The sequence below is a fragment of the Scyliorhinus torazame genome, chromosome 5 (assembly GCF_047496885.1).
Source record: "Scyliorhinus torazame isolate Kashiwa2021f chromosome 5, sScyTor2.1, whole genome shotgun sequence".
In the NCBI taxonomy this organism is placed as follows: Eukaryota; Metazoa; Chordata; class Chondrichthyes; order Carcharhiniformes; family Scyliorhinidae; genus Scyliorhinus; species Scyliorhinus torazame.
The window spans coordinates 270,934,074-270,949,271 of NC_092711.1; the positions used below are offsets into that span (position 1 = coordinate 270,934,074).

Consider the following 15,198-nt stretch of genomic DNA (forward strand, 5'->3'; position numbering starts at 1 on the left):
GTGGCTTCCGGCTCTACGTCCTCCCCAACCTCTGCGCTGCCTTGCTACTCGGCCTGGACTTCCAGTGCAACCCCCAGAGCCTAACCCTGAAATTTGGCGGGCCCCTACCACCCCTTGCTGTTTGCGGCCTCGCGACCCTAAAGGTCGACCCACCTCCCCCCGGATTGCAAATCCATTGCCACCAGGAGCAGACGGTACAGCGCCCAGGACAGGACCTTCATCAGGTCTGAGGTCCAGCGGCTGCTGCGGGAAGGTATCATCGAGACCAGCAACAGCCCCTGGAGAGCCCAAGTGGTAGTGGTGAAAACGGGGGAGAAAAACGGGATGGTTGTTGAGTCAGACCATCAATCGGTACACACAGCTCGACGCGTACCCCCCTCCCACACATCTGATCTGGTCAATCAGATTGCACAGTACCGGGTCTTCTTGACAGTTCACCTGAAATCTGCCTACCACCAGCTCTCCATCCGTAAGGTGGACCGCCCATACACTGCATTTGAAGCAGACGGCCGCCTGTACCATTTCCTTAGGGTTCCCTTCGGCGTCACCAACGGGGTCTCGGTCTTCCAACGGGAGATGGACCGAATGGTTGACCGGTACAGGCTGCGGGCCACTTTCCTGTACCTGGAGAGCGTCACCATCTGCGGCCACGACCAGCAGGATCACGACGCTAACCTTTCCAAATTTCGCCACACTCCTCAATCTTGCAACACGAGTGTGTTCAGCACAAACTGATTAGCCATCCTCTGCTATGTGGTTCAGAACGGAGTTCTAGGGCCGGACCCTGATCGCATGCGCCTCCTCATGGAACTCCCACCTTACCCACTGCCCCAAGGCGCTCAAACGATGCCTGGGGTTCTTTTCGTATTACGCCCAGTGGGGCCCAAACTATGCGGACAAGGCCCGCCCACTCATTCAATCCACCGTTTTCCCACTGACGACCGAGGCTCACCAGGCCTTCAACCATATCAAGGCCGCCGCTCCCCTTCCAAGTCTAGGGCGATGCATCAGACGTTGCTCTGGCCGCCACCCTCAACCAGGCAGGCCCATGGCATTCTTTTCACGAACCCTTCATGCCTCTGAAATTCGGCATTCCTCTGTCGAAAAAGAGGCCCAAGCTATCGTTGAAGCTGTGTGGCATTGGAGGCATTACCTGGCTGGCAGGAGATTCACTCCTCACTGACCAATGGTCGGTTGCCTTCATGTTTAACAACACAGCGGGGCAAGATCAAAAACAATAAAATCTTTGAGGTGGAGGATCGAGCTCTCCACCTACAATTACGAGATTTTGTATCGCCCCGGTAAGCTCAACGAGCCCCCCCGATGCTCTGTCCCGAGGTACATGTGCCAGTGCACAAGTGGACCACTCTGGACCCTGCACGACTATCTGTCAGCCTGGAGTCACCCGCTTTTACCACTTCATTAAGGCCCGCAATCTGCCCTACTCCATCGAGGAAGTCAGGGCTATCACCAGAGACTGCCAGGTCTGCGCAGAGTGTGAACCGCACTTCTACCGGCCTGACCTTGCACGCCTGGTGAAGGCCTCCTGCCCCTTTGAACGCCTCAGCGTGGACTTCAAAGGGCCCCTCCCCTCCACCGACCGCAACACGTACTTTCTCAGTGTGGTCGACGAGTATTCCCCTTCGCCGTCCCATGCCCCGATATGACGTCTGCACTGTCATCGCCGTCAACACCATCTTTGCTCTGTTCGGTTTCCCCGCCTACGTCCACAGCGACCGGGGATCCTCATTCATGAGCGAGGAGCTGTGCCAGTACCTGCTCAACAGGGGCATTGCCTAGAGCAGGACGACCAGTTAAACCCCCGGGGAAACGGGCAGGTGGAGCAGGAGACTGGGACAGTCTGGAGGGCCATCCAGCTGGCCCTAATGATCCAGAAGCCTCCCGCTGACGGGAGGTCCTCCCCGACGCACTTCACTCCATTCGGTCGCTCCTGTGCACCGCGACCAACGAAGCCCCCCCCCCCCCCCCGCCATGAATTTCTCTTTGCCTTCCCCAGGAAGTCCCACCTCCGGGGTTTCGCTCCCAACGTTCCAGTACCCATGCGGCTCCGCAAGGCGGACCCGTTGGTTGAGAGTACAGCTACTCCACGCAAACCCGCAGTACGCCTACGTAGCATACCCTGACAGCCACCAAGACACGTTTCCCTCGGACCTGGCACCAGCTGGGTCCCCACACCCCTCCCGGCGCAGCTCCCGCTCCAGGACAATCTGTTCTCCCCTTGCTCCCACCGTGGATGAAGACTATTTTGACACGCTCCCGGAGTCACTGAAGACCAAGCTGATGCCTGGGTCGCCACCAACACTGCGGTGCTCTCAATGACCGATCAAGGCGCCCGATCGTCTAAATTTGTAACCTTAAAACCAATCTGTATGTATATAGTTTTCCACCACCCCCGCTGGACTCTTATTCAACAGGGGGTGAATGTGGTAGTCACCACTATTGTATTGTACATATGGATATTATGGTAAGGCCCCTGTACTCCAGGTACGGGGGTAGATCCCTGCCTGCTGGCTCCGCCCAGTCGGCGGAGTAAATGTGGGTGCTCTCCGAACAGCAGCCATTTTGTAAGCTGCTGTAGGAGGCCTCCCATCTGTGTAATAAAGCCACTATTACATTCTACTCTAGTCTCGTCGTAATTGATAGTGCATCGCAGGTGTGGCCTCAACATGGGCCCACAACACTCTGGGCAAGTGTGCAGTCAATTCCAGCCCTACTCGTAAGAGTCTGTTTTAAATTGTGGTTATTTAGCACACTTTCCTCACCTGCATGATCAAAGTCTTTGGTTTACAGTTGGTAATGGCTTTCCTTGCAGGTCATTCAGGGTCTGCACAGGTTGGACAATTCAGGCAGGTGTCGGAGGTTTATTTCTCTGACCAAACTGGGCCTTCAGCTCGAGGTCCACATTCCGGCCTATATCTTTCTGTAGAGATACTTAATTCTACATCAGACCGAGGGCAGCACGGTGGCACAGTGGTTAGCATTGCTGCCTCACAGCGCTGAGGTCTCCGGTTCGATCCCGGCTCTGGGTCACTGTCCGTGTGGAGTTTGCACATTCTCCCCGTGTTTGCGTGGGTTTCGCCCCCACAATCCAAAAAGATGTGCAGGATAGGTGAATTGGTCACGCTTAATTGGAAAAAATTAATTGGGTACTCTTAAATTTATAAAAAATTTACAAATTCTACATTAGACCTTGCTTTCAGCTTGTGGTTTGAAGTTGGTCTGAAGAGAACGATACCCAGATTGGTACAGAGTCTGCCCTTGAGTGGCCTTCTGTAGAGGTTTAGTTAGATATTCATTGGAGATACTTAGTTCCATCCCTCCATCTATGCTGCAGAATCAAAAGTGAAAGAAAAATGGAATCTCGCGATTCTCTGAAAACATTGGGATAATATCCAATCACCGCCTGTTGCTTGGCAGAGCACAGCCTTTTGGGCTCACCAGTCAGCCAGTTTGTCACTGGTGCAGGTCAGCCTGTGGTCTCAAACCAGCTCCGGCTTCTGCTTAAATTAAGGCACTTGTCCATGGATCAAAAATGATCGGGGGTGGGGGTTGGAAATAAACCAGAACCAACAGGAAGGACCCTTCACAATGATTGCAGCAAGACACCCTGCTACTGTAGTCCAATTCTTTTGTTTTAAAGGCCAACATACTATTTGCCACTTTTATTGCCTGCATGCTTAGTTAGCAAGGACACCAGGTCTCATTGCACATTCCCCTTATTTATGGCCATTCAGCTAGCTAACTATCTGCCTTCCTGTTTTTTTGCTACCAAAGTGGATACCCTTGCATTTATCCAAATTGTACTACATCAGCCATTCATTTGCCCACTCACTCCTTGTCCAAAGTTGTCAGGCTGTTGGCAGTTTGAGCAGGAATCTATTCTGTGGGTGTGATCAAGTGACCTTGTTCCAACAAACATGAATAGACAACGCTCTCCTTGCACCAGAAGTTCCTGCACTGAAACACTATAAATGTTAACGAAGTTCCAATAGGAACAATTCATCAAAATAAAACCCTAAACGAGGTCTGCCTTCCACAGTTGTTTCAGGTATTGTCAGGTTCTCCGAAATGTCTAGGTCTCACTTGCCACAGTTTGTCACAGTTCTCGGTTGACCGTCCCTGGCAAACCAGTTCTAGTTGCTAATTGATCATGCCTTCTCCTAGTTTTGAACTGTTGTTTGCGACCAGTCCTGTCGGTGCAGTATGATGGCAGATGTCCAATTCTCACTGGTATGGTTCCTTTCCAATACTTGGCCTTTATGGAAAACCTGTGTTTTAGCCCTGTTCATGACACCAGAGTTAACAAACATCTTATTTCCCTAACTGATCCCTATATCATTTTGCTCTTCCACTCTTCTTTCTCCTCTGATGCCATCCCCTCCAATGTCACTTCTTTCTCACCACCTCTGCAGCGAAGCTACCTGTGGTGCCAGTGCCTTGATTGCTGCTGCAGTCGTCTGAGGAATCATTTCCCTTGCATGTATCCAAAATGCAAAACCGGTTAGTGAACGAGATCGACTCACTCGTGATTGCCTCACTGCCTGCCACTCACCTATTTTCCCCCCTCTACATGCATACTTCTAACATAAGAGGTGACCAGCTCTCTAAACAAGCTATCCATGTAGTGAATAAACCACAGGTAATGAAGTGCAGATGTTTAAATCCTGCTTTGGTATTTGCTGGAGAGATGATGAGGTGGACAAGACTTTGAAAGGAAGAGAAACAAGTCTCTGGTCTAGATGGATTTTTTGGGTAGGGGAGGTGGAAGAGTGGATTGCTAGCTGTCTTCCAATAGGTGGGGAAATGGTAAGAGAGCCAGTGCTGGGATCACTGATTTTGATTCCAAACTGCTAATGTACATTGAGCAATTTTCAGATAACTGCAACTTAAAGATGGAGTGGAGTGTTAGTTAATATTGAGGACTGCCCAAAAGGGCATTAATGAACTTGCATGGGCAAATAATTGACTAAACTAATAATTGACCATGTGAAGTACAGGGAGTCGAGGTGTAGTTTGATTGGGGTAAATGAACAAAGCATCTTGGGTACAATGCACCAATTGCCAAATGCCAGTATGGACTGTGGGCTGAACTGTTTCTGTGCCAGAGGCATGGCTACCTATAACTTGCTGACTTTGATCTATAGCTGAGTCAAAACTTTAGAACTCCCTCCCTACACCCCACTGATTAATGGACCAAATATTTCTTAATCAAATTCTAGTCGCAATTTGCCCAGTGACCAGGCTCGTGCAGCAACATGACTTGCTGATGTAGAGTACAGCACCACCTTGTGCCACTGCATATTATAGGAGACGTGCATCACAGACAGGTAATCTATGCATAATTTGATGCTACAATCAAATGTATCTTGAGGGGAGGAGGTAGAAAAGCAGTAAACTTCTCTACTCCAATTCCTAGCAACACATCCCCAGTGTACCTATGTTTTTCCCATTTTGTACAGTATTCCATTATGGCCTGTGTACAACTGTGCCTCTTCATACAAACCCAAGGATTCTGTTAGATTCATCCACATTTTTAATATTGTAATGTGCACCATTTTATCTGCTTACATTCGAAAGTACCCAACTAATTTGCAACTGTGCACTTGGAATCTCTGGCTGCTTTGAGTACAAATTGAGTTTGGCAAAGGATCCAAGATTTGTGGTTTGTCTTCTGTGCCTCCTATTTTTAAGATTGTATTTATCTCTAACCATTTTATGATTCTTTTCTTTTTGCTTTCTCTCTCTCTCTCTCTTTTCTCTTCTCCTTCTCCCCCCCCCCCAAGGACAATATCCATATTGAGGAATCTGCTCGGCTCCTGGTGGAGAACATCCTGAATGCTGAAGATGATGAAGTTCCTGCAGACCCTGACGTTATCTCATCTCAACAACTCTCTCAACAAATTGATAATACCAGCTGTTCTGCCTGTACAAAGTAAAAGACAATAATTGGATCACTGACACTTTTTTTTGTGAGGGGGGCAGTTTGTTGGAGAATAGCACTTGTAGGTTGAAGGATAAACTGCTTTGCAGGGGTGACCACGTTCTCCGTGACCTATATCTACTGTGAGAAGTACTGTAATAGCGATTGCCATTCTGCCTCTGAAGAAGTTTGATACAAATCACTTGCTTTTTCTCATTCTATTATCGCCTTCCATCCCCATGGAGTACTGAGCTGGGACATGTATTTTCTTCACTGTCCTTCCTCCCCTACTATATCCAGACATCTCATTCTCATGTGCTGTACCTAGTGACATTTTTCTAAATGGCCACCCACTTTTCCAATGGTGATGGGCAGACTGCAGCAGTGAGAACCACAATGGGTTCACCCATGCAGTCACATCTAGGAACTCGTATACTATTAGTGGAAGCTACACCAATTTTTGATCCATTATCCCTATAATTAGAGTTAATTATAGCCCTGTTGCAATTAAATTCTTGAACATTGCTCTATTTAAAGTCTCAAATTGACAAAATCACTTGGTTGCACGTAAATGAGGATTTACATATAACTTTCCCAGGTTCTAAAAATATTCCGTCACCAGGCTTTTTTTTTTTGGTGGAAGAAGACGGTCTGGTTTAGCTCAAATGGAGAAATGAGCATGGGCTGCTATTTAAATTCCACCTGCACAGCTTGTGCTGAGCTGAACGGCAGCTTTATTTTTGTTCCAATTTTTGTTAGCTTGATTAATGGGTTTCCTATTTTAAAAATCTGCCATTTGGACAACCCTTCCCCCATTTGATGCAGTAATTGAATTGCAATTTTGTGGCCAAGATGTGCCTTTTTATTGCACTAGTGACGTGCTGAAGACCCCATCACAATAAAATAGTGTGGAATGTTGTGTTGAGTGGTTGTAGAATAAGCCAGTCGAAGATCTATAATTTCCCTTGACCCAATAACCTGCACCACATTTGTTGGGAATTTAAATCTGTAATCTTATGATTGTACTTTTCCTTCTAATACATGTTTAAATATTTCCTTTCCATTGGGATGGTTGAACAGCGGAGAATGCCCTTTTGCCTCCAGGTAGGAGACGACACACTTAAAGTCATGTGACTGCACATGTTAAATGATCCTGTCTTTTCCCTCCACCACACCTGTCTTGATTTTAAATTATTCAGGACTGCCTTTGAGGTGACATGCAATGGTGAAGATTTTGCAATTTCCCGAGATTCTCTGGTAGTCCAGGAAGCTGACTTGTATTGTTGCTATTTATTTATTAAACATGAACTGCCCAGCGTATTTGTGGTTTCTTTATTTGGTTTACACTCCTTCTCCACCTCACAGCACCAGGGACCCAGGTTCCATTCCAGCCTTGGGTCACTGTGGCGTTTGCATATTCTCCCCGTGTCTGCATGAATTTCCGCCCGGTGCTCTTTTTCCTCCCACAGTCCAAAGATGTGCAGATTAGGAAGATTGGCCATGCTAAATTGCCCTTGGTGTCCAAAAAAGATGTGTAGGTTAGGTTGAGGTTATTGGGATAGAGGAAATGAGCTTGGGTGGAATGCTCTTTCAGACGGTTGGTGCAGACTTGATGGGCTGAATGGCCACCTGCACTGTAGGATTCTATGTCTCATTTAAAATAGCAATGACATAACTGGTTGCCCCTGCTTCCTCCCACCTTTGCCTTCCATTACTATTTTCCTGTTGTTTAATAAATCTATTTACCTTTGGCCACCCTTCACTCTACTTGCACATTGAGACATCTGTTGTTTTTTTTTTTAAACCCAAGCTGATTTCTATGCATTGCAACACTGACTGTATAAACATAGGTAATCAGCTGGTATTCCTTAGCCATTACCATCAAACCGTTGGGCTAAGAATTTGGTAAATGGGGGCAGATCAACACCATGCATACTTAAAGTGTATGCTACAGCCAGCTAAGCAATCCTACAGGTAACATATCAAAAAGCTTTGCTGTCCTACCACGCCGGGATGGATAATGAAACGACTGCAAGGCGGCCCCATGACCATCATCATCCTCCATGGTGGCTGAGTTCACCCAAACCGAACAGGACTGTTTCCAATTTCCAAATGTTCTCATCAAGCTGGAGCTTTGGCTTGCAGCAAGGATGATGCCAATTGATTGCAATAGGGCATAAGCCAGCACAATGGGCACATGAAAGTTTGGCACACTATATTAACTCCATAACTTGTGACAGGAAGCTCTGGGACCTTTTTTTTTTTTTTTTTTGTTGTTGTTCTGTCTTCATCTCCAGTCCAGCTGAGGATGCCTGACGAGGGTACTGACACCCTGAGCACTCCATGCACTTCTGGCAATTTGTAGCTTATCCACTATCACTTACCCAGTGTCATCACCTGCTCTAACCCTGATCGATGGATGCAGGGCAGGTACCCTGGGGTGGTTTTCCCTTCATTCATCACCCTGGCTTGAGGTCACGGGGCTATGCTGGACACCAGGTTTCTTCTGGCTATTGGTTCAGAGGTTAGAGACCACCATGTAGGGACCGCAATCTTTTGACTTTTTAAAAAAGGATTCTTTACTGAAATAAAAACAAAATGCTGGATAACTCTGGTCTGGCACCATCTGTGGAAGTTTTTATGTTGTCTTGGTCCCTGACTCTAGAATTCCCCAGTAGAATTGTTTTTCGTCCCTGACTCTAAAGAGGCAATTACGCTGTGCCAGCTCGTTCCACAAGTGTTGTACAATTGAAATTTTGTGAAGGTCCTGATTTCTAGCAGGGGCTAGAGCAAGGCAATGTGACTGTGGATTGCATCTTCAAGGGGTTGAATGGCTGCCTTCTAAGTACTGAATGCATTATTTATCTTTTGTCTCCTCCTTGGAGCTCCCCACCATTCTAAGATGCTGTGCTTTAGACCAGTTTATTCGAAGCCACTTGTGAGTGGCTGAATGACCTGATAACATCCTGGCTATAGTACTTCCTGATTAGTTGCCCCTACTCAGATTTTCCACTACTACTGGAAAATTGCCGGGCATATCCTGTCCAGAAGAACTCCAATCATCAACCTATGCTCGGGTAATAACAGTGCTTTGATTGGCCACTGCTCAGTGATCCCTCATCTTCATTCAAGACTTCTTTACAACCTTGGGCCAAACATTGATCAGAGGTGAGGCTGGGAACTCTGAACGTCAAGGCTATTTGTGAGATGGTGCTGTGTAACGGAGCCTGAGCAAATCTAAGTGAATAATGGAAAGGTTGTGGAGTTGGTCATGGATGGGTGAAAGATTGTCACTGTTTGGAGTTCTAACTAGAACAAAGTAAATTGACTGTGCGGTGTTTGAGGTGAATTATCTCAGTCCCATGGCAGTGCTGCAGGAGTTCGTCAGGATAGTGTGGAGGTTACCACTCACCATCCTGACTTGGAACTCCATCACCATTCTTTTACTGTCACTGGAAATCTCCTATTACAGCAGGTGGTTCCAGAAGATAATTCATGCTAGCCTACCAGTGACATAAAATAAAAGGTGAAGGCAATAAGGGGGGATCAAAATGGGTACAAAAGCAATACTTGTAGGAAAGGCACTCCATCATCTGCGTCGGTGTCTCAAAACCTCGAAGGGTGGATAACTTAACACTAGTTCTTAGTGGTGTATATTTGTTTGTGATAATGTGAAGAATCATGTACAATCCAGTGAGGAATCAGACCAGTCATTTTGTAAACAATTAATGAAGAATATTTATTGAAGGAAAAATAAATTTTAACGGTTAACATGACATTTGAATAATTAAGCATTTTGTTCTGAGGATATACCCACATTCACTGAGCTCACTTATAGTCCTGTTCCCTATAAACATCCAATTTTAACAGGTCAAATCCAGTTAATAGTTACCGAATGTACTTGGGTGACCAAGCCTAGAAAACTCCCTTGTTTAGCCAAGGCATGAAACTGCATATTTTAGAGGAGAATAACTGCAATCTGCCATTGCTCCAAATGTTAGATGGAACAGGTCTGTCTGACTGGTGGACAGAGAACTAGCCAACTTCCACAATGAGGGTGCTATCATTCCATCTCTTTGATATTCTGCTGTCCAGGTCTCTCAAATTCCTTGCCTTTAGCTGTCATCATTCGTATAGCCCCACTGCTTGGACGTTTTGGCTCCTTCTCTGGGTATGTATAAATTGAACTTGGATAAAAGTGAATGCTTCCCTGTTAACCCCCTGGGGAGGAGAGCCCATCTGGGGGGAGGGGGGGGGGGGGGCGTTAGCTCAGCAGAACTAGCTTTCGTTATCTGGGAATCTAGGTGGCCCATGATTGAGCCTCTCTTCATAAATTAAATTATACTAGTTGGTTAATGGTGTCAAATATGATTTACAGAAATGGGGCAACCTCCCCACCCTCCTGTCCTTGGCAGGCAGGGTTCATAATATTAAAATGAATGTGCTCCTCTGAGATTTTTATAAATTTTCAATGAATGTCTCCCTACTTTTCCCCCAAATCAAAGTTCATTAGAGTCCTTGTTTATGTGGGAGGGCAAGACTGATAGGATCCATGGGGGAGTTGCTCCAGAGAGAAAGAGGCAGTCTGGAGGCTTTGCACTACATACTTTGGGTAGCCAATATTCAGAAGGTACTGTTGTGGTTCAGTGATCCAGGCTCCATATGGGGACAAATGAAGGTGAGTTCCTATAAGGATTTTGTAATGAAATGAATGAAAATCGCTCATTGTCACAAGTAGGCTTCAAATGAAGTTACTGTGAAAAGCCCCTACTCACCACATTCCGGCTCCTGTTCGGGGAGGCTGGTACCAGAATTGAACCCGCGCCTTGGTCTGCTTTCCCTGTGCTACACCAGCCCCTTAATAATCGCTTATTGTCACAAGTCGGTTTCAATGAAGTTACTGTGACAAGCCCCTAGTCGCCACATTCCAGCGCCTGTTCAGGGAGAATGGAATAGGAATTGAACCCACGCTGCTGGCCTGGTCTGTTTTAAAAGCCAGCTATTTAGCCCTGTGCTAAACCAGCCCCTGTAATTTAGCCTTGTAATAGTAACTGCATGATTGCCTTTATGATTTTTCCCTGAATCCGGTAGTGGTGGCCACTCTGAAATTCTGGAAGCAATTCGTGAAACGTGACGACGTCTCACGACTGTCTCCATTTCGGAGAATCGCGCCCACTGTGTCAGTAATTCTGTTCAGACTGTCTTCCATGCTGTAGTTTGTAGGGTCAGTATGACGGCATTTTATTTGAACAGGGTCAGCACCATTTGTGGATTTGTAGCACTCTTGCTCCAAGTTACTGGAAACCCCAGAGTCTGCCTGCTTTGTGGGATCATTTCCCCAAGTGAGCCAGCTGGCATGCTGGGTACTGGTGCCGATTTTTATTTATTTATTTAAAAAAATGTTTTTTTAAATATATGCACCAATCTTCAAGGGGGATTTTTAGGTGGTCTAGCCTTCTAGTACATCAAACTCCATGGACCTCACAATGCAAAACAAACTTAATTTCTTGTCTGTTATTGTGTCAATCAACCTAGGCCTTGTCTCAGCTGGTTGGTTTTCAGTAGGATGTTATAAATCTCTCTGCACTGTTGATGGGAATAAATAAATCTCTCTGCACTGTTGATGGGAATAAATAAATCTCTCTGCACTGTTGATGGGAATAAATGTATTCTATCCCTGAACTTAGTCAAGTGGAACAAAGTCTATTTAAAAATCATGGATTTGTTGAAACCTTCCATTCAGGGAATCCAATTTGCACGAAGTCTGAAAAGAAAGATCAGATTTTCTCTGCATGGCGAATGATATAATTTGCCAATGAAAATCGAACTTGTCGGGTAGAGCGGAGCTGCTGATTGACTGTTGCAGGGGAAATTTGCATACATTCGTGTGGTCACCCTATCTTGAAGGTGGTTTGCGAAGGAGCTGTTAAACGCGAAACACTTTTTCAGTGCCCCCTACCACCTCCTCTAACCAAAAAAACCCAGCTGCTGTAAAGATCAAGAGGAAGGCTCGAGGGCAGGATGAAATAGAAAGAAGTTGAGCTGTGAAGTCACAGCCTGCAGGTAAGGGATTGGCTGGTGACTAGTAAGTAGTTTTTCTTTTATTTTGCTCCGGTGTTATCGTGCGGGGCACAGAGGTTGCTGAGTGAGTGCTTGCGGAGAAGGAGTGAATAACAGGAAAACTCTTTTTATCTAGAGGGGATGGCAGGGAAGGTAGTGCAATGTTCCTCCTGCAGAATGTTTGAGGTGAGGGACGCCGTCAGTGTCCCTGCTGATTTCATCTGTGGGGAGTGCACCCATCTCCAGCTCCTCGGAAACCGCGTTAGGAAACTGGAGCTGGATGAACTTCAGATCATTCGGGAGGCAGAGGTGGTCACAGATAGAAGCTTCAGGGATGTAGTTACTCTGAAGAATAAAGATAGATGGGTGACGGTGAGAGGGGCTGGGAGGAAGCAGTCAGTACAGGGATCCCCTGTGGTTGTTCCCCTTAGTGACGTGTATACCGCTTTGGATGCTGTTGGGGGGGGGGGGGGGGGGGGACTTACCAGGGTAAGCCATGGGATACAGGTCTCTGGCACAGTCTGTCCCTGTTGCTCAGAAGGGAAGAGGGGAGAGGAGTAGAGCATTAGTCATTGGAGACTCCATAGTTAGGGGGATAGATAGGAGATTCTGTGGGAACGAGAGAGACTCGGTTGGTGTCTTGCCTCCCAGGTGCCAGGGTGCGTGATGTTCCGGATCGTGTTTTGGGGATCCTCGAGGGGGAGCAGCCCCAAGTCGTGGTCCATATAGGTACCAACGACATGGGTCGGGATAGGGATGTAAGGCAGGAATTTGGGGCTAGAGTGGAAACTTAGATCTAGGACAAACAGAGTTATTATCTCTGGGCTATTACCCGTGCCACGTGCTAGCGAGATGAGGAATAGGGAGAGAGAAGAGTTGAACACGTGGCTACAGGAATGGTGCAGGAGGGAGGGTTTCAGATTTCTGGATAATTGGGGCTCATTCTGTGGCCAGTGGGACCTCTACAAGCAGGATGGTCTACACCTGGACCAGAGGGGTACCAATATCCTGGGGGGGAAATTTGCTAATGCTCTTCGGGACGGTTTAAACTAGTTCAGCAGGGGCTTGAGAACCTGAATTGTAGCTCCAGTATACAGGAGGTTGAGAGTAGTGAGGTCATGAGTAAGGTTTCAAAGTTGCAGGAGTGTACCGGCAGGCAGGAAGGTGGTTTAAAGTGTGTCTTCTTCAATGCCAGGAGCATCCGGAATAAGGTGGGTGAACTTGCGGCATGGGTTGGTACCTGGGACTTTGATGTTGTGGCCATTTTGGAGACCTGGATAGAGCAGGGACAGGAATGGTTGTTGCAGGTGCCGGGGTTTAGATATTTCAGTAAGCTCAGGAAAGGTGGTTAAAGAGGGGGAGGAGTGGCATTGATAGTCCAGGACAGTATTACGGTGGCAGAAAGGACATTTGATGAGGACTCGTGTACTGAGGGAGTATGGGCTGAGGTTAGAAACAGGAAAGGAGAGATCACCCTGTTAGGGGATTTCTATAGGCCTCCAAAACGTTCCAGAGATGTAGAGGAAATGATTGCAAAGATGTTTCTGGATAGGAGCGAAAGCAACATGGTAGTTGTTATGGGGGACTTTAACTTTCCAAATACTGACTGGAAACCCTATAGTTTGAGTACTTTAGATGGGTCCGTTTTTGTCCAATGTCTGCAGGAGGGTTTCCTGACACAATAGGCCAACGAGAGGCGAGGCCATATTGGATTTGGTACTGGGTAATGAACCAGGACAGGTGTTAGATTTGGATATAGGTGACCATAATTCGATTACGTTTACTTTTAGTGATGGAAAGGGATAGGTATATACCGCAGGGCAAGAGTTATATCTGGGGGAAAGGCAATTATGATGCGATGAGGCAAGACTTGGGATGCATCGGATGGAGAGAAACTGCATCGGATGGAGAGGAAAACTGCAGCGGATGGGCACAATGGAAATGTGGAGCTTGTTCAAGGAACAGCTACTGCGTGTCCTTGATAAGTATGTACCTGTCAGGCAGGGAGGAAGTGGTCGAGCAAGGGAACTGTGATTTATTAAAGCAGTCGAAACACTTGTCAAGAGGAAGAAGGAAGCTTATGTAAAGATGAGACATGAAGGTTCAGTTCGGGTGCTCGAGAGACAAGTTAGCTAGGAAGGACCTAAAGAGAGAGCTAAGAAGAGCCAGGAGGGGACATGAGAAGTCTTTGGCAGGTAGGATCAAGGATAACCCTAAAGCTTTCTATAGATATGTCAGGAATAAAAGAATGACTAGGTTAAGAGTAGGGCCAGTCAAGGACAGTAGTGGGAAGTTGTGCTTGGAGTCCGAGGAGATGGGAGAGGTGCTAAATGAATATTTTTCATCAGTCAGGAAAAAGACAATGTTGTCGAGGAGAATACTGAGATTCCGGCTACTAGACTAGAAGGGTTTGAGGTTCATAAGGAGGAGGTGTTAACAATTCTGGAAAGGGCCGGATGGGATTTATCCTAGGATTCTCTGGGAAGCTAGGGAGGAGATTGCTGAGCCTTTGGCTTTGATCTTTAAGTCCTCTTTGTCTACAGGAATAGTGCCAGAAGACTGGAGGATCGCAAATGTTGTCCTCTTGTTCAAGAAGGGGAGTAGAGACAACCCGGTAACTATAGACCAATGAGCCTTACTTCTGTTGTGGGCAAAATCTTGGAAAGGTTTGTAAGAGAGGATGTATAATCATCTGGAAAGGAATAATTTGATTAGAGATAGTCAACACGGTCTTGTGAAGGGTAGGTCGTGCCTCAAACCCTATTGAGTTCTTTGAGAAGGTGACCAAACAGGTGGATGAGGGTAAAGTAGTTGATGTGGTGTATATGGATTTCAGTAAAGTGTTTGATAAGGTTCCCCACGGTAGACTACTGCAGAAAATACAGAGGCATGGGATTCGGGGTGATTTAGCAGTTTGGATCTGAAATTGGCTAGCTGGAAGAAGACAAAGGGTGGTGGTTGATGGGAAGTGTTCAGACTGGAGTCCAGTTACTAGTGGTGTACCACAAGGATCTGTTTTGGGGCCACTGCTGTTTGTTATTTTTATAAATGACTTGGAGGAGGGCATAGAATGATGGATGAGTAAATGTGCAGATGACAGTAAAGTCGGTGGAGTTGTGGACAGTGCGGAAGGATGTTACAAGTTACAGAGGGACATAGATAAGCTGCAGCGCTGGGCTGAGAGATGGCAAATGGAG

The 15,198-nt window shown here is 46.7% G+C and overlaps 1 protein-coding gene across 1 annotated transcript in view; it reads left to right on the forward strand.

Moving 5' to 3' along the window:
• The window catches only part of LOC140421125 (ras-related protein Rab-38-like), a 29,805-nt gene extending 22,544 nt beyond the window's left edge, over positions 1–7,261 (forward strand). Inside the window, exon 3 of the mRNA XM_072505535.1 lies at positions 5,805–7,261. Coding sequence (XP_072361636.1) covers positions 5,805–5,957 — 153 coding nt within the window. The 3' untranslated portion in view covers positions 5,958–7,261. The remainder of the gene's footprint in view (positions 1–5,804) is intronic.
• The last annotated feature ends 7,937 nt before the right edge of the window (positions 7,262–15,198 follow it).